The sequence below is a fragment of the Squalius cephalus genome (genome assembly GCF_949319135.1).
Source record: "Squalius cephalus genome assembly, chromosome: 25".
In the NCBI taxonomy this organism is placed as follows: domain Eukaryota; kingdom Metazoa; phylum Chordata; class Actinopteri; order Cypriniformes; family Leuciscidae; genus Squalius; species Squalius cephalus.
The window spans coordinates 10,361,579-10,375,154 of NC_137146.1; the positions used below are offsets into that span (position 1 = coordinate 10,361,579).

General features: G+C 38.0%; 1 protein-coding gene across 2 annotated transcripts; it reads right to left on the bottom strand.

Moving 5' to 3' along the window:
• Nucleotides 1–3,799: 3,799 nt before the first annotated feature.
• On the bottom strand, nt 3,800–13,504 carry ythdf3 (YTH N6-methyladenosine RNA binding protein F3). Of its 2 annotated transcripts, XM_079862540.1 has the most exons (5): nt 13,113–13,504; nt 12,703–12,727; nt 12,114–12,193; nt 9,621–11,270; nt 3,800–5,738 (listed from the first exon to the last, which is right to left on the bottom strand). In XM_079862540.1, exons 1-5 carry the CDS (start codon nt 13,134–13,136, stop codon nt 5,715–5,717), a joined length of 1,803 nt encoding a protein of 600 aa, XP_079718666.1. In that variant the 5' UTR covers nt 13,137–13,504; the 3' UTR covers nt 3,800–5,714. The 2 variants fall into 2 exon arrangements, with proteins under 2 accessions (XP_079718666.1, XP_079718665.1); XM_079862539.1 differs by lacking the exon at nt 3,800–5,738 and having other exon boundaries at nt 8,740–11,270.
• Nucleotides 13,505–13,576: the final 72 nt, after the last annotated feature.

The following is a 13,576-nucleotide window of genomic DNA, read 5'->3' on the forward strand; positions in this document are numbered from 1 at the left end:
TCCATTAGGTCTTAGAGGGGAAGTCAGAGGAAAGAAGGTTCAAGCCCCTCCGAGTGTCTGCTTTTGTGAGGAAGATTTTTCTTTCTTTCTAAATTTCAGGATGATTATTTACTGTTATTACAATACATGTAGGCTAACATATGACACAAGGACAAAAAGTGTTACCCATTTTTTTTTAAAGAAAATAATAGCCTACTTTTCTTCGGCAAGGATGCATTAAATTGACAGTACATATTTATAATGTAAAAAGATTTAAAACTGTAAAGAATCCTGTTTATATGTTAAAAATATTCTACGCAATACTAAGACACTATTTTAACTATTTTAACATCGATAATAAGAAATGTTTCTTGAGCGCCAAATCAGGATTTCTTATCATGAAATATATTAAATATATTAAAATAGAAAGTTATTTTAAAATGTAATATTTCACAATATTACTGTTTTTCTGTATTTTCGTTCAAATAAATGCAGCCTTTAGCATAAGAGACTTCTTATCAAATAATTAAACCAACTCTTATCTTATATTTGTATATATTATTTTTATTTATATAAGAACTATTAGAATAAAAGAAAAAAAAATTGGTTACACTTTATTTGGTAACACTTTATTTTACAGCATCCTTGTTACACGTTACACATAGTTACTATAGTAATAGCTATAAATTATGCATAATTACATGCAACTAACCCTAAACCAAACCAAACTAACCCTATTGTAAGTACATGTAAATATTACTTACTACTTGAATGTATAATTACAGTGTAACAAAGACACCTTAAAATAAACTGTAACCCTTTATTTTAAGGTGTCAGTGTTACTGTGTAATAATAATGAACTATGTGTACTTACTATAGGGTTAGGTTTTGGTTTGGGGTTAGTTGCATGTAATTATGCATAATTTATAGTTAATACTACAGTAACTAACTACATGTAACATGTAACAAGAACACAGTAAAATAAAGTGTTACCAAAATTCTATCCCAGAAAACGGCATTGCCTGTGGAGAGAGTTCTCCATGGATTCAAATGAAATGCTTTTTAGACCACTCTGAACATCGTTATTTGTTTTTTTGCAAAGCCGTATCAGACGCATAAGTAAAATAATTTTTCAACAGGCACCCATCTTTATAAAGCTTCAGCGTAACCTTGCTCACAGCCATTTCTCTGCAGTTAAATACGACAGTTGCTTCAAAGAGAGCAGAATCAAAGGCCTTTGGCTGTGGCTCTCATCTCTTCCTAATTGGCTATGCTGAGCATTCGAAAGGAACATCTGTAGAATAACAGAACACCATTCAAACTGCATCAGAATGAATCAGCTTCTTCTGATAAAAAAAAGATTAAAATCTCTCACTCAGTTTGTCCATCTTGATAAAATACTAAAGTCTTGACTGCAGCTTTACCCTTTAGGATGCATGATACAATTACACCACATGATACAATTAAGTATGTTGCAGTACCACTCATTGTTTCACGGCCAAAGATGAGCCGATGCACGTTACGGCTGTTTAAATGTGTTAAACATACTTTAATCAGAATCTGCATGTTGGAAATCCTATGCAAAGGAGTGAAACTAAAAGTTGAGCGCTCTTTGAAAGTTCACTGGCAATCATTTGCAAAGCTAAGATCAAGATGCACTCTATAAAAAAATGCCCATAATATGATACAAACTGTTCTAGAGGTGCATTTACATTTTCACAGTGGTTGTTATAAAAACAGCTTCACACGTACATAGCACAGTTCTGCAGGTCTATTGATTTGCTGTGATTAATCTGAGATGTATGTTTAGTTCTAGAGGCCTGCTGTGATCTGCTCCGACTTCTCAAAAACAAGGGCCAGGAAACCCCAAGCTAGCACAAAGGCTGAAATAAAAACCATCATTTGCATATTCAGCCTTTGTTCTGTTCATGCCTGTGAGCCAAACTGGCAATTAGAGGGAGTGAAGCAAAGGTTATTAATAGCACTGTGTTGTACAAACTCACCTAAAAAAAAAAAAAAAGTAAAAGAAAGCATTTAGCAGTTCTAGCCAGATGGGTGTACTGATACATATGCGGTGAACATGGTAAAGTCTTAATTCAAAGCCTTCATCTTAGTAATTACAACTTTTTATACAGCAGCACCACACAAAAAGAAATTTCCCCTGTCACGCAAAGGGATTCTCTTGGCAAGCCACCATTAATTGACTTTACCCAAGGTGCAGATTGGACAACAAGTGCTATGTTCATGTTGTAATTGCCTGATTAAAGATGAAGGGGCTCTGGGCGAGAGATGAGAGAGAGCTCTGTCGTTTCACCTAAATGACATAAGGGCTTGTCATTGTGTTCATGTAGCCGCACATTCTCTCTCTCTCTCCCTTCCCGAAACACCAAGAACATAGACTCTTTTACAGGTAGTGGAACAGAATTCTTTTTAATGTAATTTTCTTTTCACTGGCATCGCTCTTATGTAACATACAGGTGTGCAAAAGATAACCAGGAGATATGATGTTAGTCACCCTCGCAAATCGCTGTAATAAGGGAATCTAGGACCACTGGCTTTAATTATAGTGCATTTTGTTAAATAAATAGTCTCTAAATAAATATAAAGAAGCATAAACTGGGAGATATATTAATGTCTTTAATAAAAAAATTATCCAAAACTTTTAAGAAATGTATATTTTAAAAAAAATCAACAAAATTATTTACATCAACAAAATTATTTCAGTTTACATCTTGATTGTGTTTTTAAGCATTTTAATTAAGTTAGAATATTTTATTATATTAATAAAAAAAACATTAACTGTTTTAAACTACCATTGTAACACTATACCGTTTATTAAAAAATAACTACAATTAATATTTAAATGGGGGGTGGGGGGTTCAAATCCCTGGTTAATTACTGACCCTGGCATAGACATTTGATTATATCTATTATAGCACAATAGCGGTTCAGACACTAGAACTGAAATGGAACGGGCAATAGCGCCACCTAATGTATGTTCTATTAAACAACAACTCCAGGCAAAATATAATCAGCCTGTTACAAATGTTTACATTTCATCTCAAACGAATCCACGTGAAAATGTTGCATTCAGACTTGTGTGTGAAATCTGTATGAGATAGAGTAATATTACAGCACATTTACATTAGTTTGGTATTCCCTAAAATTAAATGATGGCACGAAAAAAAACCGTATTAAATTTAATAAATTAATTTCACTCGAATATTACTGTAAGTTATTTGCAAAAAAAAGTTGTGTGAACTCAATAACAGATTATATGAAGCAGAACTCAGGGTGAATCAGTTTCAGCATATTTCTAGTTCCCAGCATGCTTTGCTAAAACTCTGGAAGGAGAGTAAATGTTGAAATTAAACGTTAGCCTTATGTTTTTGCACAATACTGATATTGGGAGAGATGTTAGTGCATGTTATGTCGGGATTTAAAAGGGTTTATGCTATGTCTGCGTTATTAGGCTACCTGTGCTGAAGAGTATAAAGCCTGTGGTTATGTCGATTTATATTTATACTGCTTTGAATAACAGTAGTAAATGCTCTTTACGATGTCGTTATATTATGTTTTAATATAGCACATGTGCGCTATAGCCTGCTAGCTAGTAAGTAAATATAGCAGAGCTCATGTTTTACTGACGAGTCAGCAACTCAAAACCCCGGTTTTACAGACGAAGGCTTAAGCCTAAGTCCCAGACTGAAATACACGTTTGAGCTGTTTTAACTGAACGCAACATTGACATATCTTAAAATATGTCACTGCCATTGTTTCGTCTCAAACCAGTAATGTTTTCTTTTTTCTTTTTCTAAGGTACGTTATTAAAAGTTTATTATTACCCTGTCTTAATCTAAGCCCTGTCTGTGAAACCAGGCCAAAGTGTTTTAATGGAGTTTATAATTTTGTATTAGGAAATAATCTTGTAGCGAACTCAAGAGAAATAAAATTCACATTACTCATTGCTGTTGGTTTCTAAACTTAAAAGAATTGAGACAATCAGTTTCCTCAACCGAAATGAGTTATCATAACTCAGGTTTAGTTTGTCATTTAAGATTAGATCTGGTGTGCTGCCATGCGATACATAAAACCAAACCTGCTGCAGTCAAGACAATTTTCAGAATGTTTTCATAAATCTATATTTATTTTTCAAATCAGATTAATCAATCACATCATACCTGTTAGCATCAGCATCATTAAGAAGCATTGATTTACAGTAACCTATACAAGCATGGCCTTAAACCAAAGCACACAGAGGAGGGGCGCGGAAGGTGTCTCTTTGCAGCAGTGTCATCGTCCCGCAACAGTAGAACGTGAACCCAGATGTGATGCCTGGTTCATCACTGGGACCAGTTCTTCTTACCCACATCATCCTGAAGCAAGAACAGCCTAAAGTGGCCTGTGGAGAAGGCAGCTTCCAGTGAACAAACAGGAAATGGCAGAGACTGTAATTACTTTGCATTACTCACAGATGTTTGAGAAGATCATGTCTTATGGTGGGAGTGTGATCTCAAGACACCGGCAGCCTGCGCAGCTGGACCCCAGCGGGGAAACATTCGGACTGTAACGTCAGTCCACAACGACAATATTACTTTATCATTCAATCAATCAATAGACTCAAGACCTAAATAGATTGTTTCATTTGCATGGCCTCTGAATAATGCTCAGTATATAGTTGCAAACAGCAAAAAACAAAAGTTCTCATGCAATACAAATTTGGACGATATCTTGCGCCCGTTAATTAAAGGAGTAAACAGCACATTCTGAAATGAAAAACTCAAAACGTGGCTTCGCTAAACATGTATAATGTTTATTTTAGCTAGCGAGTCACCTATAGGAGAAAACTGTCACATTCTCGCTGAGCTTCGGCAATTCGGACTAAATCCTGATTAGCAGCAGATCAGAATCCTGATCAGTCCAAAAAAAAAAAAAAAGCGTTAAAGAGGCTATCCTGAACACCAGGCCTGGTTACGTCTGAGGATGATGGACTTCAGAGGAACTTATGGCATTTTTGAGCAGGTTTCTCCTAAGACAAATGCACTTTTGAATTACAAGATTGCAAGAAAAATAAACAAACAAAAATACAACAAAAAAAAAAACATGTGCATTGGCTGGTGTCATTTTGCACCAAGCTGCAAAATTATCTTTTGGTACACAGAAATAGATGCTGATACACAAAGGTGAGAGGGCTACTGTGGAGTCAGTCTATAATATCGGATGTGATTATTCTGACTTGAGATTCAGTCAGGTGGGACGCAAGCTTCTGCGCCTCAATTACGTTTGTTACAGCTTCACGTAGATTCAAGTAAAGATTTGTCTTTCCTTGGATACATAATTCTAGTCTCCTCTGAGGGTGCTCAAATGTAGAGTGCTAAAATTGAATGATTTACAAAAACAAACACTAAACAATAAGCCTACAAATACATTTGAAATCCTCAGGGCCAGCTACACTGGTTAGTCAGTTAATACCAAACAGATGTCCGATGACAGTTAAGGGTACTGGTAGAAGCTTTTTAGAAGGTCTGAAAGTGCTTTAAGATACAGTTTACGTGAGTGATTTTCTATCCGTTTCGTGCGAGACTTGAGCGTAAGGGCAGATCCATCAGAAGTTGACTCAGAAAAGTCCACTGTCTTGATTAGGTGTTCGTACATCGTTCTTCCTCTGAGGTTACACAATATTTAAGGTACTACATCATTAGTGTTGATGTTCTACCAAGGAGATCTCTGTAAACCTACTGTTTATTTCTATTTCGCTCCTGTAAAGAAATACAAAAAGAGAAGAGACAAAATTAGATGATTAAATGCAACATGAAGCCATCAAGAAGATCTTTGTCTTTTACTAAGCCAGTTTGTGTAAACTCACAATGATAAAACGGAAGTGTCTTTAAAAACACTTATGGTATTTCACTTGCTCAGGAAGTCAATAGAATCTTTTCAACGCTGCAAGATGCTCTAGAATCTTTTCTGCTTGTTGTGATTTGGCTCATGCTTCTTGAGATCACAATTCAATCCAATTAACCGTAGGAATGAACTGATATTAAAATTCAAGTTGAGAATTATTTTCATTTAAATTGGCATTATAATATTTTGTCAAAATGAATAAAAATCAACTCTTTTATATGCTAACAATTTATGCACAATTTGAAAATGGAAATTAATTTTGAAATCTGACAAAGATTAAAAGCTAAAATGTAAGTTTACTAAAGCAGCAGGTCCAACAAATGCTTGCTGTATTGATGCATGTAACAGTAAAACAGTAGAGAATCTGGACTGCTGACACAGCCAGTGGTTTCCAAACAGTTTGGTAGATTAGATCTCTCCGACTTGCAGAGTAAAACTTTTCACCCTTAAAAGTGCAGTAAGCGATTGAAACGCTTTGAAAATTGAAATCAACACCCAAACAAACAATTTAGTGAATATTTACTAGATATCTGTTCTTTGTGTGTGCAAAACGATTGTGTCTGTACATAATCCTGGCTGTGTAAATAGGAGAAAAAACAATTGGACCGATCCACCAAGCACCAAAACACCATTGTAGCCAATCAGCGATAGGGGGCATACATCATTTTCAGCGCTGGAAAGGCGTTAGAGAGTGGGAAGGCCTGAAAACGGAAGCTTTGGACTTCAGAGGTTGCTTTGTTTGTGCTCAATACGTGAGTAAAGGCACCAATATACTGCTGAGAGTGGCTTTTAGATGAATATGTAAATTAATGAATATGCGCTGTGCGCTTTCCTCTCAATAATAAAAGAAACAACTAAAATGACAGCGGTGAGAAAACAGCAGCTAAGAAAAGCATCTGATCCTAGCGATGTGGATGTTTGCACAAGCTCTGCAATTCGGCACTTTCGCGTTCAGCACTTTATACAATAGATTGTTTAAAAGCAAGCAGCTTTACAGTATTAAATATGAAAAAAAGTATCAGTGTCTCTTTCAATTATAATAACTACTTCAATTTCAACTACAAAGCAGCTCTCAAGTGTGTTCATGTTTTTACTTGCATCTGACCTCGACGGACTGAATAGAAGAAATGAACCAGAGAAGATTTCCATGTCAAAGAAGGCGGAGCCTCAGCAAACACCTACCTATTACTTAATCACCACGGACCAATGGTAGTTTGAAACGAACAAAACAAAACCAATGGTAGCGTTCCCGAAACAAACACAAAATGAGCTTTGTTTTAGCCTGATTTTGTACGAAATGACATCACACCAGTTTGTTCTGTTATTGAATCACAGCTGATAATAAAAGTAGGCGTGTTCCTTTTGTGTGTCTATTTCAAATATTAACAGTGTTTCTCAGAAATTGCTTACTGCACCTTTAAAGCAATTCTTAAAGAAGCAAGTAAATGTTCACAGGAGTTGGAAGACCTGTCATATAAAAAGATTTTATTCTATATCGGGGTGGTTACCTCACATGATGGCTGCTATATGAACAGCTGAATACTACTCACTTACTTAGTAACCGCTTTTGGACATTTTATTGAAGAATAAATTAATCATGGGTGACAAATATGCTTGTGAATAGGGTATTTCTACAATGTCATCAAGTAACTGAAAACTTGCTTTTGAATGATGCTGCAACCACATCAATAGGTGTTAGTATAAAGGAGGCAAATTACATCAAATGTTCATGTTATTATCTTGAAGAGCTGAGAAACAACTTAACACATATTTCAACGCATAAGCCAATTAAATTTACTTTTACTTTGCTTACTGGGCAAAAACAGGCAGAGGGTACAAAACATTTAAAAGCTTTTTTAAAAAAAGAAAAGACGACAACAATGTGCTTACCACTGCTTTGCCAGTGAACATGAATGAATGTGAGGGAATGTTAGCTAAATCAGGAGACTATGAATACATGCTGAATATGTCTGAATACAGCTAGACTCATTAGTCTCTCCAAACAACATGAAGACGTGCCACTACAAGGCTTTAGTCCTCTTCGCTGGAGCTACTGATAATATTGTAGACGGTACTTTTACAACACAATGCTTTGTTTGGGGAAATAAAATTTAACAGTTGGTGAGTGGATCAGATGTCAAATTGATGAGCTAATGACTTAAAATCTTTATTTAATAAACGGCTGACATTTCTAATGATAATAAATAAAAAATATAATAAAAAAAATCAACAAAAAAAAAAAAAATCACACAGCTCTATATATGCATTAGATTTCACAATTTAAACCACAAGCCTTGGAGACCGTTTTAATTTAAATAGTTGATTTTATTATGGCTTTGGCAATCTAAACATGATTGGCAAGATAATGAAATAGACAGAAAATTAGGTTGGGAGAAAAACTAAATAGGAGGTTTTGATAAATCTCTCACGAAAAGAAGCTAAATTAGTCCAAGTGCAGCAAGACACCTTGATTAAGCCATTTTGATTGCAATTTTTCCATTTAAGTTCTTTACTAACAATCCTGTAGTGGCTTACGTAAAGATGCACAATATATTGTGTAAGTGACAAATACTCAATCAGCTGAATACAACTGACATCCTGATGTAATAAGGCCAACAGAGTTGCAGTTCTGCATACAGGCCATATGCATGTAGCAGCTAAATTCAGTCAGTTCACTATTTGGTTATTTACAGGAATAAAAGCAGCAGGTTAACATGCATAAATCACAGAACTCTGTTCAGTGGGAGTTTATTAACAATTGCCAGACAATTCAAACATTTCTGGTAGCTTTGGTCAAAATACCTAAAAATAAAAGTTAGACTACTGGTTTTCATTTATTTTCTTTACAGGCATGTGATGGTAAAATGTTGCTATTGTTATTACCAAGTCAGCCATCACATGTTTGGGAGTCACTCCCAAAACTTTGAAGTGAGTACATGACCACAGTAGCACAAAGTCATGCCAATGAGTCATGTAGGTTTTAAACCTATTGTCGAACATTTTCCAACAACTTCCAAACAAATTTAAGCTCTATACTGAATGACTCCATTGCAAGACATTCATCCTTAAGGGTCTGACCTGATAAACCCCCAAAATAGTGTGAAATCTGATCTAAATGCTGTAACTCATAACTCACATACAAGGATAAAATGCAGCTGGTGCCAAGGTAATGGGCACAGACATCAATTATTTGTGTTGGTTAGGCAGGAAATGATGTAAGTCCAATCTATTAATGGGACATCTGCCTGCTGTTTGAGCAGAGATACTGATTGGCGTCACCGCTCGACACCAGCCTTTTTTTCAATAGATGGGCAGAGACTTCTTAGTTGTTGTTTTTTAACACCATTTATTTCACAATACCTAGTATACTATACGCTGAGACTTTAGCAGTTTGGTTAATTGAAATATAGGGGAAATGGGTTATGAGCAAGCCATGTTGAGCAATAAAACACAAACAACATATTACATAACCTCCAGTAATTATGTACCGAGTTACCAGATCAGACATTTCATTTCTAATTATGACTGACTGTTCTGTTTTTGTCTGGTTTTTCAGAAATAGGCAGTAAAAAGAGAAACAAAGACTAATCTGGCTTAGATAGGAGTTGCTATGAAAAACCTACCTTTGGAAATAGATGGACATGCTGACAGCACTAAAACATAACAATGATTGCGAGATCTAAAGGTGCAGTGCTTGCCTTCTGCTATTGTGAAGAGTGGCAGAAAGCTGCGCTTACCCTTCGCATTGCTTCCTCTTCCTCCTGCCGCTTTTCGTAATGTGCAAAATCGTCAAAGATTGAGGTGGTATGCTTGAAAGTTGCAATAATTTTAAGCACTTGCTTTGCCTTCTCTAGGGGCACTTCTTGAGTGTCCCTGGAGTTGGTGACAGGCTTGTTGTCATTGTTTTCTAAGCGAATGTGCCTCAGTTGGTTATTGGGCACGTCCTTAACAAAGATCCATTTTACCTCAAACTTGCCCTTCCACTTATCCTGGGACCAGACGCCGGCATAGGCGTTATAGTCCACGGTGGACTTCATCTCAGCCACACCGCAGAAGTGTCCGCTACCATTGACACTAAAGAGCAGATAGAGTGGACCTTTGGCACCGAGCGAGCGGTAGGCGCCGTCCAGGCGCTTGTTTCCGTGCTCTGTGCTGCACCAGATAGAGTACTTGATGGAGCGGTGGATGTCGTCCTCAGAGTAGCTCTTGATGATGAAGACCCGTCCGTTTTTCAAGTTCCAGTCAAAGTCTTTGGGGTTGTAATTGTTGAGGGCTTTGAGCTTCTCCAGCACGGGGTGAACCTCGCCGGAAGAAGGTGACGAGCTCATGGGGACTCCCGTCCCAAGGCCAAAGTTCTCCATGCCGCAGTTCTGGTTAAACGTGGTTCCTCGGTTCCGAGGGGCCACCCAGCGATTTTGGGGTGGGGGATTCTGCACCTGAGATGGGTGCAGGGGCTGTGGAGGACCTGGTTGCGAGTGATGGTGAGGGTGGGGAGGACCTGGAGGCAGCTGGTGAGGGTGCTGAGGAGATTGTAGATGGAGCTGCTGGTGTTGGGGTTGAGGAGGCAATGGACTCTGCATCATGGGTTGAGGTTGGGCCATGAGTTGCTGCTGCACCAACGGCTGAGGGGGAAGCATCTGTTGCGCAAGAGGGGGTTTGGTGATGGAGCCTTTGTCCTCCCAGGTACCAATGTTCATGTTATGCTTTATCGGCGGAGGGGGGATCGTTGGGCCGCTTCCCAAACCCATGTTGGGCTTTGGCTTCAGCTTGGGCTGTGGTTTCGCGGGTTTTCTCGCGATGGCCGCCCAAGATGTGGGTTTTGGTGCGGAGGAGCTGACAGGCGGCATGCTGTTGGCAGCCATGCTACTCATACCCGGTGTCCCTCCTAAAGGAGACCCGACCGTTTTCGTAACGGCCGACATGTCGGAGCCAAGCTTGAGCCCGGCCATTCCCTGATCGATACTACTGAGCCCTGGAACTTTACTAAGTTGCGTGTCACTGCCGAATCCAGCCTGTCCATCAGCAATGGCCCGGCCCAAAGAGCTCGGGGGATATCCGTAACTGCTGCTGTACGCTGAGCTCTGTGTAGACTGTCCCTGAGAACCACTGGTGCCCCAGGTGGAAAAGTCTGCATTTCCAGGAAAGAAGTTAAATCCGTGTTGGCTGAGAAAAGGGGGCGTGTTCCCTAAAGCACCAGGCTGGCTGAAGACTCCGTCAGGAATGAAGTGATGCTCACCATTGCTCATCTGTCCATATGTGGTCAGGTACGGCATAGGCGGGTCTCCTGCGGTGGACCATGCAGCCTCTCCCAAGGAGTAAGGGAATCCGATAGAGGGAGCATAATAGCTGGGCATGTAGGGATCAGACATTTGTGGGTAGCTATTACTCTGTAGGGTGTAATTAAAGATAAGTCAGTAATGATTATGTAACGAACAAATGGCTAAATAAAGATGTGACAAAAACATAATAGGTGAAAGAAGTGTGATAAACAACACACTACCGTTCTAAAGTTTTTGTTGTTTAAAGAAACAAATACTTTTATTCAGCAAGGGCACAACTATTTCGAAAGTGACAGTAAATGCATTTGTAATGTTACAACAGATTTATATTTCAAATAAATGCTTTTCTTTTGAAATTTCTATTCTTCAAAGAATCCTGAAAAAATCAATGCATCACAGTTTCCACACAAAAAAATGTAGTAGTACAACTGATTTCAAAATAGATAATAAGAAATGTTTCTTGAGCAACAAATCAGAATGTTTTTGGAGGATCATGTGACACTGAAGACTGGAGTAATGATGCTGAAAATGTAGCTTTTCCATGACAGCAATAAATTACATTATAAAATATATAAAAATAGAAAACTTTGAATTGTAATAATATTTTACAATAATACTATATTTACTGTATTTTTATTGAAACAAATGCAGCCTTGGTGAGCATAAGAGACTTCTTTCAGAATCACTTTTTAAAAAAATCTTCCCATCCCCAAACTTTTGAACTGTAACTTAACATAAATTTATAGGTATCAACAAAAAATAAAAAAATATGAAAGAAGTGAGGGATTTGTTACAGATTTATTTTAGACAGTTGTACAAAGATCAACTGTAGTTTAATGTAATGAAGCACTGAAAAGGAAGGGAAAAACTGACTAATAATATTTTCAGAATGCAGATATGACTAATAACTAATGTCATAACTAATATGACAGCATAATGACAGAAACTCACCTGATTTGTCTGGCTGCTCAGATAATTGTCAAAGTCATCATCGTTTACAGCATCCTTCTGATGCATCGAACCGTTTTGCACTAAACAAAATTATATTAAAAAAAAAGACAGAGTGTCAGTTAATTTGACTTCAATACACCATGACGTTGATATGAAATAATGAGACAGCAATTGTACACAAGTAAATTCAATTTTGAAATGATTATCTAAAAATCTCTTAAATACAGTACATTAAATACAGTAAATTGCTTGCTTGTCGGGACTACGGAATCACAAAGAGAGCTAGATTAACATTAAGACTGATCTACTACATAAAATATGATTCACAGAAGGAGTGACTATTTATAAATCCACACAAGCAAGACAGTGAGAAACACATCAGTAAACTAAACACCCTTAAAGGGACAGTTCATCTTCCACATGATCATATGACTTTCTTTGGCTGAATGACATTCACAAGCACTTTCATTGAAAGGAAAAGGATGTAACACTGTGGATAATATTCTGTTCCATAGAAAATAGAAACAAAGTTTGTGAAAGGCTCATTTTAAGGACATTCCTGAAGAAAACGAGTGTTTGCATTACTTACCTTTGTTTCCTTGTCCTTTAGGTCTCTGATTTTGGGTTCAAGGTGTGCGGACAGTGACAAAGAGAGAGAGAAAAAAAAAAAACACCATGAACACCAGTTTACCAGGAACAACATGTACACAATAATTTGGCCTAGCAGGAACAGCTATCAAATATCAAGGGCTCTCAGTTTGTGGAAAAACGACTTGACAATGATTGATGTTGGCTTTCTTTCTTTCTTTTTTTACCGAATTAAGTACCTTCCTGTGGGTTCGTTTGTTTTGGAGCGTTCATTCGCTCAAAGCGCGCCAATGAAACCCAAAAATGCTGTCTAGGTAGGCAGCTCGCTATGGTTTGAGACACAGCCACTAACGTTACCTGAGCAGCACCATCATGTTTATGTAGTTTTATAGATGGAAACGCGTACGTTACCTGATCGACAGTTGTCGCAGACATCCTCCGGGAGCCCGAACTGATCGCTGTTATGACTGTCCACGGTCTCTCCTGCCACCGCTGCGGGTTCGCGTTATTTTTCCTCTCTCCGGGTTGCCCTATAATCACAGCGTATTCCTCAGGCGTTGATCTCCTCGCCCGGTCTCAAACGGTCGGCAGCGGTCCTCTCGGGCGGCAGTGACGGCGAATGTCAAACGGTTGGGGGAGCTTGGCGGCTGTGTGGTGTGTTTTAGTTATTCTGAAACATTCACACACTGTGTTAACGTCTGGAGAGAATATTACCCCTGCTCTGCTCCACAATGGCGGATGGGATCTGACTCTCACTTCCGTTTGAGCGCTGACCTTCCGCCGCTGACGTCAAAGAGGAGACATGCGCCTGCTTTTCATACTGTACAAAATACTACCCATCTTTTATTGGGTAAAATTGAGACTACAGCGGGTGA